The following is a 19207-nucleotide window of genomic DNA, read 5'->3' as shown; positions in this document are numbered from 1 at the left end:
TTTCTAAAGAACTCTATGATGGGGTGAGTAAGAGTATTTGAAAATAGCTAATAGATTTAAAACATGAGATCTGATCTACTTCCATTTGACTGTTTCAGTTTTGTGAAATAGCCTCGTATAGATTTAGTCCTGAGTATTCTAAAAAGTTCATTAGCCAACTTGACTCCCATTTCATTTGAGAATCCTTTCCCAGACTGTTTTTATCTCACATTAATTGCCATTTTTTCACAGCCACGGCTTGTGATGGAAAATTTTTACTGACTGAATCTTCTGGGTCCTTCGATGCTGCACAGTATCCAAAGCTTTCTGAAGCAAGTGTTGTTTGCCAGTGGATTATACGGTAACACACCATCTTCTATTTCATGTTCTTAACTCCAATGCAGTAAGTCTTAACCATCCTTAACAATGTATTTATTGGAGGGATAATTGTTTTCATTAACTATGGAGCAAAGCCTTCCCAACTGATACCCTGTTCAAGAAGTTTCTGTTTCATTCTTAACCTTTTAAGAAGAAATTTTGCCCTATGAACAATAAATGGGGCCATCTCATTGGACTCTGTGGCAAGTTTTCTTTTCCCTATGGTTGACACAAATTAGATGTCAAAATGAACAGCACACCTATATGTCTGTGTATCACAAGAAACTGCGTTTCACTCAGCTTCATCCTGGCTACAGAATAGTTCTTTTCTCATTGTGCTTGCATCTATATGGAAATCCCCCGTGGGACATAATAGTTGAATAATAGTTCAATTGCCATACATTTGACCTCAAGTCTTAGGTTAGTTGACTAATCCAATCATGATGATCAAAACAATCAAACTTCTGATAACTGATCTGTCTTAATATTTGCCTAAGCATTTTTTCACAGAGGAATAGTACCTCACATTTCTCTCAGATATTCCAAGGGGAAGTCATTTGTACTCCAAGAAATATTGGAATAAACTCATTGCAATTTTTTTGTAAAGAGTATAGGACTTCTCATGGCCTTAAATAAGTTAAGATGTGAGTAAATCTTCCCCAAAATATACAGTTGACCCTTGAACAACAGGAAAGTTAGGGGAGCCTTAACCCATGCAGTCAAAATCCACTTACAGTTGGCCCTCTGTTCTACATATCCCCCATCCACAATTTGCGTAGTGCTGTAGTATGCATTTATTGGAAAAAGTCTGCATATAAGTGGACCCAGACACTTCAAGCCAGTATGTTTGAGTCAATCATATATTTCCTACTAAGCCACTGAACATTTTCCCCCACAAAGCATTCAGCACAAGTACCCAAAGTAGAATTCACTTTGAGAAATGCATTCTAGTTAGTTTATTTCTCTTAACAGCTGGATGGGATTATGGTTCCCCAGTCTGACCCACCATATAATTATTTTAATCTTTGCAATGACTCACTGGAAAATGGGGAATTAATGTAACAGCTGATTTAAAAAGGTTAAAAGAGAGAGCCTCAGGTTCTTGCCAAACAAATGATAGGAAATGGCCCTGTAAAGATTCATAAGAGTTATTTTCCTGTGTAGACATATTCCAGAGACGAGATGAGGTATGAAGAGAAGATTGTTCTAAACACATTTACTTGGCATTATTCAGGGAACAAAGAACATCCTGTTCTGTTTAAATAATTTCTGTTTTGGAGCTCAGTCTCATGTAAGCTATGTGCTATAACTAGGAGCCCAATTTCCCCTTTTTTTTTCATGCTGTAAACAACATGTTACTTGTGTACAAAAGATAATGTTTTGTATTAAAAAAAAGGAAGTTCTAAGTCGTTCTTGTCAAGTGAAAAATCAAAAACTTAGAGGGTATTATTTCTAATATAATCACATCATATTTAACAAGAAACATTTATAAATATCTATTAGCATTGCTCATAAATAAGTAAAATGAAAAATGGTCTATTCTTAACCTAAAATGTCAGCAGAAAGTCTTAGAAATATCTGAAATTAGTTCCTTTGAAAATGGAAAGGAAATGAATTCTAAGTGATCTGCATTCCTAACTGCACAATGATTTCTTCCTGTAATCTTTGGTTTTTTAATGATGTTTATTTTTTTCCATTATAGTTGGTTTACAGTGTTCTGTCAATTTCTACTGCACAGCAAAGTGACCCAGTCATACATATACATACATTCTTTTTCTCACATTATTCTCCAATATGTTCCATCATAAGTAACTAGATGGAATTTTATTAATACCAAATAATAATAATTTAATTGTTAAATCCTCTTCTTAGTAAAGCCAGTTCAAATCTACAAGGGGGTCTTATAATCAGAGCACAGTAAACACAGCACAGCAATAAAAATTTATGTAATAATTTATGTAATCACATTATGTTAATTAAAGATTTGTAGGGTTCCATTCTTTTTGCTTCCTTTTCCATTGCTTATTGTTTAAATCTATTTCAAAAAATCCATAATTTATATAGGAATGATTTTTAAAACCTATGGAACCTAAAATATTATCCTAAATACTGTACTTCATGATAAAATTATGATTTAATTAATTGTATAAATAATCTAAGTATTTTTTCTTCTCAAAACCAATTACCACATTAGAGATGCATTGTACCTAATGATTCATTTTTCCCAATGGTGATCAAAGTGATATGAGGACAAGCTTAGAAGACAAAGCAACTAATGTAGAAATGGTTAATATGCAATTAAACTATATTTTGGAGTTCATTAAGACCACGTATAGCAGTGTCAGTGATTAAGAATGTGAGCACTGGAGACTAAGTGTTTAAATCTGGCTTCTTCAGATTCAAGATGTGTGATCTCAGGCAAATGACTAAATCTCTTAGACTCAATATTTCTCCGTCTATAGGATTCAGTATCTCTACAGCAGCCAAAGTCATTATTAAATGTAATAATGAATGTAAACACTTAGTACTATATTAAGTGCTCAATAAAAATGAGTTCTAAAAGAGTAGCTATTGAAATAAAAATATAAACTATATAAATAACATTTAGAAAAGTACCCTTTCCATTCAAAAATTCAGGACATAACCATGTGTAATATTATAAAAACATCAGATACAGTATCCTCTGATTAAACTCAACTTTAAAAATGCCTTTGGCTTCTTGCAAGTAAGTTGGCTTTTCTGAATCAGAAGAAGCTAGAAAACCATAGGCACTTGTTTCTTTCTTCCATTTTCAATTACTATTTTGAAAAAGTAAAGGGTTTCTGAACACAAAGTTTCCTGGAGACCTTCTCTCATACTCTCACAATCCTTAATTTAATAGTTTGAAAACAACATCACTTGTAGGGAAAAAAAAAATCTTGCCTGGAGACCCCAAAACTTTCATTAAAAGAACAGAAGTCATCCCTGAAGGCTGCTTATTTCTTCTTCCCCTGTCTTCAGGTTTGATGCTGGATTCCCAAAGGTCTCACTAGCAGCCTCCCCTAAAGGGACCCCTAAAGAGACCTAACAGAGGTGGAATTTTTGGAAACAGCTGTCACCATCTGCTCTAAGCTCCTTCTTGCAGTCTGAGCGGAAGATCTCCTGCTCCTTCCAAATGATCTCCTCCCACCCCTAACAACCTCCTGTGATTACTAAATACATCTGAGAATAACCTTTCTTGCATATACACATCTTTCTCCAGTGGCCCTCAAACCTGAGAGCACAGCACTACCACACTTGAAGTATTTAAAACTATACATCCCCAAGTCTACTCCAGAACCACTGAATCTGATAATCCAGGGCTGAGGTCCACATACCAATAATTTTTAAAAACAACTCACTGTTGTTCTAACTTCCCCTCCTTGGCAGTGAACACGAATGAGATAAAAAAAAACACCTGGGTTTCTGCTTAGATGTCTTTTAATATTGTCCTGCTAGTCGATGCCATATCAGTGGTGTCAACCCCAAACCTTGAAGACTAAACTCCAGCCTTGAACTCCAGCTCTTTACCAAGAACCTAATATAGTGTTTGCCAAACCTAAGCTCTTTCCCCAGATGGATGTTTTCTGACAATAAAATTTAGAGTTTCAAATTAACTAGATTTATGATGAATGTCCCCAATATCCTAATTGACCAAGGTACTACTGAAAACTTAACAAAATCCAAGCTTGCCATGCCCTTGGCCAGGAGCCCTTATTCATTCAGCAGCCTCCACAGCCAGTCTCTGAAGCCACATATCTTCTCAGTCTTCTTGACTTTGGAGACTAGACCTCTGTCTATTACCTGCACTTTCAATATTCATCCAGCCTCAGAATTATCACCCATGCTCTGCTTTATTGTTCTGCCTTTTTTCTTTCTGAGTTCAATGGAACAAAATACTCAAGAATAATTCACATTTCTGATCCTACACTTCAGTGAGACCATGAAGTTATAAATAGATGTTGCCCTAGACACCTTTCCCTGAATTTCTGAAAATTAAAATTTGAATACTTTTCCTACTGCTGAGTAGATCAACTTTCAGGGTTGATTATTTTGGTCATCATAATGATTGGATTGGTCAATCATATTAAGAGCTTGGAGGTCAAATATATAGCAACTGATCCAACTTTCATTTAAGGTTTAACAAAAAGGATATATGGAGAGGATATTCCCATCTCTTAATCTGCCATGACTAAATCACACCAGAGGTGATTTTTCATACAGATGCTGGCATAATGAGAAAAGAATTGATCGGTAGCAAAGAAACCTCAGCTTTCCTCCTCCATAGATATATTGATTTAACAATGAAATGTGAACCAAAAAAAAAAAAAATTATGAGAATTCCAGAATCCAATTAAGAAGTTGCATACCTCAGGTGAGCACAAAGCCAAGAAGAGCTGCACTAAAATGGCCAAAATAACCATTCTCTTGAGAAAGAGAACAAAGCCTCACACTTCCTGATTTCAAAATATATTACAAAGCTACAATAATCAATACAGGTATAGTATCAGCATAAAAATAGACATGTAGACCAATGGAACTGAATAAAGAGCCCAGAAATAATCCCACACATGTACAGTCAAATTATGTTTGACCAAGATGCCAAAACTTTGCAATGAGGAAACAATAGCCTCTTCAAATGGTATTGGTAAAACTAGATATTCAGCTGCAGAATAAAGTTGGACCCTTATCTTATACTGTACACAAAAATCAACTCAAAATGAATCAAAAGTTTAAACATAAGACTTAAAATTATAAAACTCATAGAAGAAAACAGAAGGAAAGATTCATAACATTGATCTTTGCAAGGATTTCCTGGATTTGAAAATGAAAGCACAGGCAGCAAAAGCACAAATCAACAAGCAGCAGTACATTGCATGAAAAACCTTCAATACATCAAAGGAAGCAGTAGAATGAAAAAGCAACATATGGCATGGCGGAAAATATTTGCAAACCATAAATATGATATGGAATTATATTCAAAATATATAAGAAACTCTTACAAAGCTCAATAGCTAAATAAACCATATGAAAAGTGGGCAAAGGACTCAAATAGATATTTCTCCAAAAAAGGAATACAAATGGTCAACAGGCATTGCGCAACATTAATAATCATCAGGGAAATGTAAATCAAAATCAGTATGGCCATTACACACACACACACACACAAATTCAGAACATTACAAATGTTGATGAGGATTTGGAGAAATTGGAACACTTGTTTACTATTAATTAGAATGCAAAATGGTATAGTTGCTATGGAAAACAGTCTGCAGGCTCCCTAAAAACGTAAAAATAGAACCACCTATGATCTAGCAATCCCATTTTTAGGTATTTATACAAAAGAATTGAAATCAAGATCTCTAAGTGATACATACTCCTATGTTTATTGCTGCATTATTCACAATATCCAAGAGGTGGAAACAACCTAAACGTTCATAACAGATGAATGGATAAAGAAAGTGTGGTCTCAGTATATCATGGAATATTAAAAGAAAGAAATCCTAACTTACGCAACAACATGGTTGCACCTTGAGGACATTATGCTAAGTGAAACAAGCCAGTCATGGAAGGACAAATACTGCATGATTTTACTTATATGAAGCCTTTTTCTTATATGAATACCTTAGAATTCAAATTCATAGACACCAAAAGTAGAATGGTGTTTGCCCGGGCCTGGGAGAGAAAAAATGGGGAATTCTTGTTCAATGGGTAATGAGTTTTCATCAAGCAAGTTGAAAGTTCTAGAGAGCTACAATACAATATTGTGCTTATAGTTAAAAATACTGTTCTATGCCTTTAAAAATTTAAGAATGTTTATATTGGAGTCTCCATCATGGCTCAGCAGTTAACAAACCCAACTAGCAGCCATGAGGGAACAGTTCGATCCCTGGCCTAGTTCAGTGGGTTGAGGATCCAGCATTGCCATGAGCTGTGGTGTAGATCGCAGACATGGCTTGGATCTAGCATTGCTGTGGCTCTGATGTAGGCTGGTGGCTACAAGTCTGATTGGACCCCTAGCCTGGGAACCTCAATATGCTGCAGGTGTGGCACTAAAAAGACCAAAAAAAAAAAAGTGTTTATATCATGTTACATATTTTTATCATAATTAGGAAAATACGTTCAAATTCTAGAATGCATTTAGTTGTGCTGACTATTAAGAATGTAATAATCTATTTTTGTTTATAATTCAGTGTAAACCAAGGACTTTCCATTGAACTGAACTTCAGTTATTTTAATACATATTCTATGGATGTATTAAATATTTATGAAGGTGTGGGTTCAAGCAAGATTTTAAGAGGTAAGTTAAGACAAATATACAGTCCATTATCAAAATGAAAATATGTGGAAACTTTTGGAGTGATGTGTTTTCTCTTTGATTTTGAACTTGTACCTTAAGTTACTGAAAGGGAAAAAGAAAACCTGGTCCTCATTATGAAAATTAATAATTTAGTGTGTAATCAATCTTCATAGTAATAAAATAGATATTGTTTCACATGATCCTCTTCTAATTTATTTTTTAACAATCATGTGAAATTCCACTATGCTTTAAGTATTACTTCCCATTAAGCAAAATTCAAACAAACCCTAGAACCGACAATTTTTCTTCAACATTGAATCTCTTTTATTCTATTTTCAACATGCACTATGCTTCTCAGTCTCTTGGAGGACTGTTGCTAATAAAGTGGGTAAAACAATGACTAGGCCAGCATAGGCTCAGTAAGTGGTATGCGTGGATGGTATTGTCATCAAGTAACAATTTGTCATGATGACACCAATGGAAGCTGAGAAAGGGCAGAGAATGCTCTAATAATATACGTGTGACTAACTCACTTTATTCCATCTTATTCCCAAATGCAGAGACCTATTAATGGTACCCACAAAAAGTAGGAGTGAAATTCCAGGAGGAAATAAAAGAGGGATGAAGAAGAAAACGTGGAAGTGGAGTCTAGTGGAGTCTAGTTTTCCTCACACTTTGGAGGAATAGTCAAGCACAGAGCTAAGATGAAGTTACAAGTGACACCCATTATTAAAATTTATATAAACGCTGCATTTTAATAATTTTGGATTTAAGTTGCAATTGTGGATAATGAACAGTGGATTCCATCTAATAAGAGTTTTGAATGACATTGATTTGAGAAATATTTAAGCATATGATAATAATACACACTTCTTATTGGGTGCTTTTAATATGACATTCATCATACGGAGTACTCCATGTGGATATTTTTATTTAATTTTTCAATAAACATGCAAACTCTCCACTACGGGAGAGGAAAATGAAGACTAAGAAGTGAAATGACAAGTCCATACAAGCAGCTAGTGTTAGAAATCAGACCCAAAATCTGATTTCAAACACAATGAATTTATTCACTGTGCTTTAAAAGCTCTGAGTACAAATAGAATAATGAGTATACATAAAACAGATGAACTCATGGTAGGTCACATTTGGCTTAAATGAATGGGCTAGACATCTCATAATCTACTTATTTCTATAGTTGATAAATCTAGTTCCTTAAAATTATGTCAGCATAAATATTTACACACCTGGACAAATAAGCCAGTTCATATAAATTTCCCTGAGGGCTAGTGTGATATTAATAATAAATTTTAGCTTACTCTGATCATTTGCAATATGCAAAGTAATGTTCTCAGCACTTTAACTCAAGAAATGCTCCCCCAAACCATATTATGTAGATGCTATTATAATTTTTATTTTACAGATGATACAAACTGAATTCATAGAGGTTGACTGCCCCAAAGCGATAGATATGAATTAGCCTCATGTTCCCTTCTCTTCAAATACCACTTGTCTGAATGCTATTTTGTTTGTTTGTTTGTTTGTTTTTAGGGATACATCCGTGACGTATGGAAGTTCCCATGCTAAGGGTCGAATCTGAGCTGCAGCCACCAGTCTACACCACAGACACAGTAATGTCCAGATCCAAGTCTCATCTGTGACCTACACCGTAGCTCACAGCAATGCCGAATCCTTAATGCACTCAGCTGAGGCCAGGGATTGAACCCTCATCCTCATGGATACTAATTGGGTTTGTGATCCTTGACCCTCAACTGGGACTTCTGAATGCTATTTATACTTATTTATTTTCATATAACGCAATCATCAGAAACAGGTAACTAAATCTCAGTCATTAGGTATAGTGATGTGAATCATGCATAAATAATCGTAAAAAGGCAAAAACTGCATAAATGAACTAAATAGACAAAAAATAATTAAATAGAGTTGTTTAATTTTTAAGGTCTTTTTGAAATACAAAGTTTTGTGTTAAATATTTTAACTTAAAAAATATTAGAAATGACATTGGCTATTAAAATTACATGTTTAAATTTAAATATAATACCTTTTTTAAAGACAGCTAAAAAATTCTTACCCTAGCATCTAGCACATGCCTGATATATGGTAAAACTCAGTATTTGTTGATCTAAATTTAAACTGACAGGTTTATATATCATGCTATTACAGTCTATAATTAATGGAGATCAATAACATTTCTTACAAAACTAAAGTTATTTTGTTTTGTCATAATGCTGATGCTTTCTTTTTTATATAATGATTTTTATTTTTTCCATTATAGCTGGTTTACAGTGCTCTGTCAATTTTCTACTGTACAGCAAGCTGACCCAGTCACACATACATGTATACATTCTTTTTTCTCACATTATCATGCTCCATCATAAGTGACTAGATATAGTTCCCAGTGCTATACAGCAGGATCTCATTACTAATCCATTCCAAAGGCAATAGTTTGCATCTATTAACCCCAAATTCCCAATGCATCCCACTCTCTCTCCCTCCCCCTTGGCAACCACAAGTCTTTTCTCCATGTCCATGATTTTCCTTTCTGTGGATAAGTTCATTTGTGCCATATATTAGATTCCAGATATAAGTGATATCATATGGTATTTGTCTTCCTGAACTTCACTTAGTATGAGAGTCTCTGGATCCATCCATGTTGCTGCAAATGGCATTATGGTGGTCTTTTATATGGCTGAGTAGTATTCCATTGTGTGTATATATACCACATCTTCTTAATCCAATCATCTGTTGATGGACATTTAGGTTGTTTCCATGTCTTGGTTATTGTGAATAATGCTGCAGCGAACACACCGGTGCATGTGTCTTTTTCAAGGAAAGTTTTGTCTGGATATATGCCCAAGAGTGGGATTGCTGGGTCATTTGGAAGTTCTATGTATATTTTTCTAAGGTACCACCATACTGTTTTCCATAGTGGTTGTACAGCTTACATTCCCACCAACAGTGCCAGAGGGTTCGCTTTTCTCCACACCCTCTCCAGCATTTGTTATTTGATGGCCATTCTGACTGGTGTGAGGTGGTAACTTATGGTAGTTTTGATTTACATTTCTCTAATAATCAGTGATGTTGAGCATTTCTTCATGTGCTTGTTGGCCATTTGTATATCTTCCCTGGAGAAATCTCTATTCTGGTCTTTTGCCCATTTTTCAATTGGGTTATTGGCTTTTTTGCTGTTGAGCTGTGTATAAATTGCTTGTATATTTTAGAGATTAAGCCCTTGTCCGTTGCATCCTTTGAAACTATTTTCTCCAATTCTGTAAGTTGTCTTTTTGGGTTGTTGCTTTTTTTTTTTTATGGTTTCCTTTGCTGTGCAAAAGCTTGTCAGTTTGATTAGGTCCCAGAGGTTTATTTTTGTTTTTATTTCTGTTGCTTTGAGAGACTGACCTGATAAAACATTTGCAAAGTTGATGAAAGACAGTGTTTTGCCTATGTTCTCTTCTAGGAGTTTGATGGTGTCTTGTCTTACATTTAAGTCCTTAAGCCATTTTGAGTTTATTTTTGTGCATGGTATAAGGGTGTATTCCAGTTTCATTGATTTACATGTGGCTGTCCAGGTTTCCCAGCACTACTTGCTGAAAAGATTCTTTTTCCCATTTTATATTCTTGACTCCTTTGTCAAAGATTAATTGACCATATGTGTCTGGGCTCTTTCTTCTATTTCATTTGTCTGTATGTCTGTTTTTGTACTAGTACCACACTGTCTTGATGACTGTGGCTTTGTAATATTGCCTAAAGTCTGGAAGAGTTATGCCTACTGCTTGGTTTTTGTTCCTCAGGATTGCTTTGGCAATTCTGGGTCTTTTGTGGTTCCGTATAAATTTTTGGATTGTTTGTTCTAGTTCTCTGAATAATGTCATGGGTAATTTGAAGGTATTGCACTGAATCTGTAGATTGCTTTGGGTAGTATGGCCATTTTTACAATAATAATTTTTCCAACCCAGGAGCATGGAATATCTTTCCATTTCTTTGCATCCTCTTTAATTTCCTTGATTAATGTTTTATAGTTCTCAGCGTATACATCTTTCACCTCCTTGGTCAGGTGTATTCCAAGGTATTTGATATTTTTGGGTGCATTTTTTTAATTTTATTTTTGCTTTTTAGAGCCACACCCATGGCATATGGAGGTTTCCAGGGTAGGGGTCTAATTGGATCTGTTGCTGCCAGCCTACACCACAGCCACAGCAATGCTAGATCCAAGCCACATCTGCAATCTACACCGTAGCTCACGGCAATGCCAGATCCTTAACCCACTGTGCAAGGCCAGGGATCAAACCCATAACCTCGTGGGTCCTAGTCGGATTCATTAACCACTGAGCCACAACAGGAACTCCTATGGCCTTCATTTTAAAGTCTATTTTGTCTGATATGAGTGTTGCAATGTCCTGTCTTGTCCATTGGCGTGAAATATCTTTTCCCATCTCCTCACTTTCAGTTTATATGTGTCCTTTGCCCTAAGGTGAGTCTCTTGCAGATAGCAGATTGAAGGTTTTTGCTTTTTTATCCAGTCTGCCACTCTGTGTCTTTTGATTTAAGCATTCAGTCCATTGACATTTAAGGTAATTATTGATAGATATGTATTTATTGCCATTTTAAACTTGTTTTCCAGTTGATTCTATGTTTCTCCTTTCTTTCTTCCTTTCTTTTTTTTTTTTGGTTGGATGATTTTCCATTTATTTTATGCTTAAGTACTTTTCTTTTTAATTTTTGTGATTATAATGTTTGTTTTTAATTTGTGGTTGCCCTGTTTTTTAAGGATGTTAACCCCTTCCTTTGTCTGCTTGCTTTAGCCTGATAGTCATATAGGCTCAAACATATTATTAAAAAAAAAGAATCTATATTTTCTTACTTTCCTTCCCCATATTATGTGATTTTGAAGTCTTTTTTTAACATCTTAATGTTTGTCCTTTTTTGTTCCTTGTGTTTATCATTGCTTTTACGGTAGCTGTTTTTGTTTTTGTTTTTGTTTTTCCTCTTTTAGATCTGTATGCTGGCTCATTTAAGTGATTGCTTTCCAATTGTTGTTTCCTCCATCCTATTTCTTTTTTTTATTTAGATAAGCTCTTTCAGTATTTGTTTTAGAATGGGTTTAGTATTGCTGTATTCTTTTAGCTTTAGTTTGTTGGAGAAATTGTTTATTTCCCCTGCTTTTTAAATGATATTCTTGCTGGATAAAGTATTCTAGGCTACTTTTTTTTTTCTTTTAGAACTTTAAATATATCTTGCCACTCCCTCTGGCCTATACCATTTCTGTTTCTGTAGAGAAATCAACTGATAGTCTTATGGTGGTTCCCTTACAATTGACACTTTGTTTTTCTCTCACTGCCTTTAGAATCCTCTCTTTATCTGACTTTTGCCATTTTTATTATAATATGTCTTGGTGTAGGCCTATTTGGGTTCAACTTGTTTGGGGCCCTCTGTGCTTCCTATATCTCGATATCAGCTTCATTTAGATTTGGAAAGTTTTCAAACATACTTTCTTCAAATATATTTTCAATCACCTTTTTTTTTTCTACTCCTTCTGGAATTCCTATTTTGCGTAGATTGGCCCACTTTGTATTATCCCATAGATTTCTTATATTGCTTTTGTGTTTTTTCATTTGGTTTTCTGTCTTCTTTCCTGATTGGGTGATTTCCATTATTCCATCTTCCAAGTCACTAATTCTTCCTCTGTATTATTCATTCTGCTCTTTAGTGCCTTTAGCTCGGTTTGCATCTCTGCAAATGAATTTTCTAATTTTTCTATGTTTCTCCTTATGTTTTCTAATTCCTTTCTAAAGGAATCTGCATTGCTGTTCTTATACACTCTTAATTCCTTGATATTCAGCCTTAATTCCTTCAGTATTTTCACTATCTCCTTTTTTAACTCAATGTCTTTCAGACTGCAGAGGTCTTTCATTTTTTGCTGCTTCATGTGAATTCTGTTCCTTTAACTAGGTATCATTTCTGAGCTTCATCTTGCTTATGTTTTGCTTTTTCTGTGAGTTTAGGGAAGCCAAACTATAGTCTTAAATGGCTGCTTCTATGCAAGAACATCCCTTTTTATTTTGTGGGGGTTACTATTTATTTTTGGTGTGGGAGTTTGAATATTTGTTGTCTCTTTCTTTGGTGTGAGCAGGCTGTTATGCCCAGGGTGCTGACTGTGTTTCCAGAGAGAAGGAGGCAATGGGTAGGGCTAGTAGTCAGTGCCTGGTTGCTGGGCTCTTAATAGCAGCAAGGTCCTGCAGGAAGGTGACATAGCCTACTCCTAGCTGCAGGGCCCTGGGAAGTGGTAATGAGCCTTAGGCAGATTTACAAGGTTCCCAGAGCATTTGGCAGTGGCAGCAGTAGGGTGCGTGAGTTCCCAGAGGAGTAAAAGGAAAAACAGGTAGTATTCGATGGCAGTGCCCTTCTCTGAGGTTATTGGAGCCACAAGTGGAGCCTGTTCAGGGACTCCTAGTGGTAGCATGCCATGCCCACCTCTGGAGTCAGGATTAACTCTGGTAGTTTGCCCCTGCCACCTGCAGATTGTGCAAGAAGCACGCTGTCTCACTTAGCCCTCACATGAGGTACTGCACAGGCTGCTCCTAGTTGCAGGACCCTGGGAAGTGACAGAGATCAAGTGTATGGGTACTGCCCAGAGCATTTGGCCATGGCAGCAGCAGGGTCAGTGTGCTCCCAGGGGTGCAAAAGCAATAACAGATGATGTTCTGTCACAATGCCCTCCTCTGTGGTGCCCTTGTGGTAATGGGGGCCGCAGGCAGTGTCTGCTCAGGGACCCCTAGTGATGGCTGGTCATGCCCACCTCTGCAGTCAGTTATAACTGCAATGATTTTCCCCCGCCACCTGTAGACCATGCAAGAAGCACCTTGTCCCGCTTAGCCCCCACAGGAGGTGCTGCACCAGCTGCTTCTAGTTGTAGGTTGCTAGGAAGGGACAGTGATCAAGTGTCTGGGCACTGTCCAGAGCATTTGGCAGTTGCAGCAGCAGGGCAGGTGTGCTCCCAGGGGAGCAAGAGCAATAACATGTGGTGTTCCGTCACAATGTCCTCCTCTGTGGTGCCCTCTGAGGTGGCTGGGGCTGCAAGTGATTTTTTTTTTTCAGGTATCCCCAGTGTTGGACAGCCATGCCCACCTCTGGAGTCAGAGATAACTGTAGTGGTTTGCCCCCACCACCTGCAGACCACAGAAGGAACCAGTCCCACTTAGCCTGTGCAGGAGTTGCTGCACCAGCTGCTCCTAGTTGTAGGGTCTTTGGAAGGGACAATGATCAAGTGTATGGGTGCTGCCCAGAGTGTGGCAGTGGCACCTTCAGGGCAGGTGTGTTCCCAGGGGGTGAGATCAATAATGTGTGGGGCTTTGTTGCAGGGCCCTCTTTTTTTTTTTTTTTTTTTTTTTGGCAACCCCTGAGGTGACTAGGGTCGCAGGTGGAGCCTACTCACAGGCCCCCATGGTGGCAGGCCACACCTTCCTCTGGCCTCTGAGATGACTGCCACAGTCCATCCCTGCCACCTGTAGATCACACAAGAGGCACCATGTCAAACTTAATTTTCATACTTTCAATCCCACCTTTTCTCTAAACATTTTAGCAAGTTTCTTCTTGTGAGAGATGTGTAAAAATTTATTTTCATTAAATTACAATTCAGAATGCATCTCTCAAACAATGTAATTACCTCATGGAAAATATGGATATTTTAGTTACATCAGAGAAAATAAGATTATCTAAACAAATTATTTTTAAAAGTGTTTAGTACCAAAAAAAAAATCATTCTTATATTCTTGATTGGGGTAAGTCAATGTAAAAAAAATTCTAAAGGCATTTTTTCAGTTATTTTTATATACAGTCTAAGTGATAAAAATTTTCAGAGGAAGATGGGCATTTCATAAAGACAGATGATATATAGAGTGCAGTAGGGTCTTTTCCAAATAAATATGGGAATTCATGTGAATCAGAATAGATTAACAGGATAGTTCAAAAATGTTTTAAGCTGCAGTGATGAAGTTATAATCTTTGATTCATTGGTGGTAAAAAAAATCATCACTACTGGGTATGGAAGTGGTAGAAGTCAATAAATTTGTTCCTTTAATACTTTATTAAAAATACATAGATATTTTAATGCATCTTCTAAGAAAAAGAACAAAAACAGTCTGTGTGAGTATGCTGAAACCAATTACAAGTTGCCAAGCACAGAAAATGCATTTTTGCAAGTGTAGCTGTTACCTCTGCACATCCTAAGTGCTTAGCTGTTATTCCATCCCCAAAGGACAAAGGATTGTTAACAACATATCCCAAATATCAGGGCTTGACAGTTAAGGCCGTGTTTTTAAAACTGAATCACAAAAGTGTGCATAGACATAGCTGAAGATATGTAATAAAGTGGATTCTCCTGAATTGTCAACTTATCCTTCAACAAAAGTAATCATATTAAAGACAGAAATTAAATAATATATGCAAACATTTTTCACAGTAAGTTTGTATTTCTGAAGCATATTAATGAATCTCAGGACTAACTAGATTAACTAGACTAGTTCAATAACATTTCCACAGTATGGGAATCTAACACATCACAACAATAAAGGGTACCACTGCACCAGTAACCATATTCAGATCCTACCAGAAGCCATTGCACCCCCCCCCAAAAAAAAAAAAAAAAAAAAAAAAACTCCACTGCTATGGAAAAGCAAGCAAGAAAGAGAGGCAGGTAGGTTTGAAGCAAAGTTTCTAGAATATTCACATCCTTTCAGCAACCAGGTGTTTTTGGACTACAAAGATTTTCAATATGAGAACCATTTGAGTTAGACACTTACATATGCCAGTGGAAGGAGTCTAAATAAAGAAATTTCATGAGAAAATACTGAAAGGATAACAAACAGTGTTGCTGGGGAAAAAAATTAAGAAATGAATCAAAACTTAGTCATGATTTTTTTCCATTAGATTTTGTTGGTATCATGTTTGTGCCACATTTTTTCAATAATTTCTATGTGATAAGCACAGAGTTTTTCAGTAGTTTTTGAAAGTATCTTTCTTTGGAACTCAGTAACAGTGGTGCTTTGTCTTCAATCTGCAGGCCTGATACCTTTCATAAGCTTAAATCTGATGCCCAGTTCAAACTGTCAAACTAAAATGTGAAACCATTGTTTCCTATCCTTTTTTTTTTTTTCACTATTACTCCCACTAAGGAACACTTTAGACTTTTTTTCCTAATTGTCCCCCCATGAAATTTTAATATTTTAAATATTCGGCATACTTGTTTATGGTACTGTATGACTATCTGAGCTTTATACATTTAAAAATTAAATTTCTTTGCTGCTAAGAACAATTTTTTACCCACTAGGAGGAAATATCACCCTCTTTGAGAATGTATGTGCTAAATAATATATTTTTATAGAAACAAATGCTATATAACAATGCAAATCGGAGTTCCCGTCGTGGCGCAGTGGTTAATGAATCCGACTAGGAACCATGAGGTTGCGGGTTCGGTCCCTGCCCTTGCTCAGTGGGTTAACGATCCGGCGTTGCCGTGAGCTGTGGTGTAGATCGCAGACGCGGCTCGGATCCCGTGTTGCTGTGGCTCTGGCGTAGGCCGGTGGCTACAGCTCCGATTCAACCCCTAGCCTGGGAACCTCCATATGCCGCGGGAGCGGCCCAAGAAATAGCAACAACAACAACAACAAAAGACAAAAAGACAAAAAAGACAAAAAAAAAAAAAAAAAAATGCAAATCATCAAATGAGTACTTATTATATCCCAAGCAGTATAGTAACCCTTGAGAATCAAAAATCTAAAAAGCTAACAACTTTTGTAGCAAGAATCAAGATGAATAAGTAATAAAATCAATATAACAGTTTATGGAAACAATCCTTAAATTGCCTAGGATTATTTTGAGATCCTACAATTCCATGGCTAGAGAGTCAAAGAATTACTCTTTGTGAGTATACAATTTTTGTGATGGAGGTTAGCCCCTGTTAGTGTGGCACTGGAAATACCTGACAGAATCAAACTCTTTTGCTTCAAAACTGTTTAACTTGTGTATTTCTTGGAACTTTTTCAGTAAAGTAATGCATCTCTTTTTATCTGTTTATAGTGTATTTAATAAAAAAATATAGTTTTTAAAGCCACATATATATATATAATTTGAAACATTATTATTATAGGAAAAGATACATTTTAGTTAAAATAAATTAATAATAGCACTAATGCTTTTAGTTAACCAAGTAGGATCATATAAAAAGATTGCTACATCAATGGATGGATGGATGGATGTTTGGATCAATAAATCGATGAATAGATATATAACAGTCATTCATTTTTTTTTATAGCTTCTCTCTGGTTAATGAACCCTGGAACAATTAGGATTTTTTCCAATCAAGTTACTGTCACCTTTCTTATAGAATCTGATGAAAATGATTATATTGGTTTTAATGCAACATATACTGCATTTAACAGCACAGAGCTTAATAGTAAGTACTGTTTATTTTTTAGTCTTTGAATCTTCATACACTTTAATACTATAATGGAATTTTTAAAGTAGAAAGTCCTAAAATTTTAGAACAGGATCATTATCTGTTCCATATGCAAGTTCTTTAATGAATAACTCTTACGTATACCTCTCTCTACTTGATACTTGGAAAGAAATGAGATCACTTTCTTCAAAGAAAATCACTCACATCCTTCAAAACAAACTGATTAGTTTGAGAAAAATTATAAACCAATAGGAAAATTCAAAAAAAATACTGCAAGTATTCAAAGTAAAAAAAAAAATCATGAAACTAATTGTAAGAATATTCAATTTTTTTACAACTGTAAGAATTGTAAAATCAACAATTTTGACCTGAGTATTAAATTTAATAAGTAAATGGGGGGGGAGTGAAAAATTGGGAAGAAACTTTATGTGAAAAGCCAACAGAGGTAAGACATAAAAAATAAAGAATAGTAAGATCAAGACACTTGTCTTTGCTAAAGCCCTTTTTGGGTATGAGACATATTAACACAGCAAAGAGCTGTTTTTTCTTTTTAACCGAATGGAATTAAATAGTTAAAATGCATTTTAAAAATATTTTTTGCATACCATTTAATTACAAACTATGAATTTATATTATTTTCAATTCAATGTGTTACAATTAGTCCTATTGTGAACTAAATTTTAACTGATTTTTTTTTTAAACTCACAGATGATGAGAAAATCAACTGTAATTTTGAAGATGGCTTTTGCTTCTGGATCCAGGATCTAAATGATGATAATGAATGGGAAAGAATTCAGGGGACCACCTTTCCTCCCTTTACTGGACCAAATTTTGACCACACTTTTGGCAATGCTTCAGGTATAATTTATATTTAGTTCATAAACAAAAGAGACGTATTGTGTATTGTTCTTCAGTTCAAAGTGAGCAGGGTTTTTTTTGTTGTTTTTTTGTTTGTTTGTTTGTTTGTTTTTTATTTTCCCACTGTACAGCAAGGGGGTCAGGTTATCCTTACATGTATACATTACAATTACATTTTTTCCCCCACCCTTTCTTCTGTTGCAACATGAGTATCTAGACAAAGTTCTCAATGCTATTCAGCAGGATCTCCTTGTAAATCTATTCTAAGTTGTGTCTGATAAGCCCAAGCTCCCGATCCCTCCCATTCCCTCCACCTCCCATCAGGCAGCCACAGGTCTCTTCTCCAAGTCCATGATTTTCTTTTCTGAGATGTTCATTTGTGCTGGATATTAGATTCCAGTTATAAGTGATATCATATGGTATTTGTCTTTGTCTTTCTGGCTCATTTCACTCAGGATGAGATTCTCTAGTTCCATCCATGTTGCTGCAAATGGCATTATGTCATTCTTTTTATGGCTGAGTAGTATTCCATTGTGTATATGTACCATATCTTCCAAATCCAATCATCTGTCGATGGACATTTGGGTTGTTTCCATGTCCTGGCTATTGTGAATAGTGCTGCAATGAACATGCGGGTGCACGTGTCTCTTTTAAGTAGAGCTTTGTCCGGATAGATGCCCAAGAGTGGGATTGCGGGGTCATATGGAAGTTCTATGTATAGATTTCTAAGGTATCTCCAAACTGTTCTCCATAGTGGCTATACCAGTTTACATTCCCACCAACAGTGCAGGAGGGTTCCCTTTTCTCCACAGCCCCTCCAGCACTTGTTATTTGTGGATTTATTAATGATGGCCATTCTGACTGGTGTGAGGTGGTATCTCATGGTAGTTTTGATTTGCATTTCTCTTATAATCAGCGATGTTGAACATTTTTTCATGTGTTTGCTGGCCATCTGTATATCTTCTTTGGAGAAATGTCTATTCAGGTCTTTTGCCCATTTTTCCATTGATTGGTTTTTTTGCTGTTGGGTTGTATAAGTTGTTTATATATTCTAGAGATTAAGCCCTTGTCAGTTGCATCATTTGAAACTGTTTTCTCCCATTCTGTAAGTTGCAAAGTGAGCAGTTTTTTAAATGCAAGACAGTCTTTCCAGATTTTATTTTTTAAATCATAGACAAATAAATTAATTTAAAGAAATA

At 35.8% G+C, this 19207-nt stretch overlaps 1 protein-coding gene across 2 annotated transcripts in view; it reads left to right on the top strand.

The window, feature by feature from the left end:
• TMPRSS15 (transmembrane protease, serine 15) overlaps positions 1 to 19207 on the top strand; it is a 170913-nt gene that overhangs the window by 41929 nt on the left and 109777 nt on the right. For both annotated transcript variants that reach the window (XM_021068532.1, NM_001001259.1), the window contains 4 exon segments: positions 232 to 340; positions 6570 to 6676; positions 17007 to 17147; positions 17859 to 18008. In XM_021068532.1, the coding sequence (XP_020924191.1) occupies positions 232 to 340; positions 6570 to 6676; positions 17007 to 17147; positions 17859 to 18008 (507 nt within the window).

The sequence above is a fragment of the Sus scrofa genome, chromosome 13, assembly GCF_000003025.6.
Source record: "Sus scrofa isolate TJ Tabasco breed Duroc chromosome 13, Sscrofa11.1, whole genome shotgun sequence".
In the NCBI taxonomy this organism is placed as follows: domain Eukaryota; kingdom Metazoa; phylum Chordata; class Mammalia; order Artiodactyla; family Suidae; genus Sus; species Sus scrofa.
The sequence above is the reverse complement of the archived record's forward strand: the minus strand, read 5'-3'. Positions and strand labels throughout refer to the sequence as shown.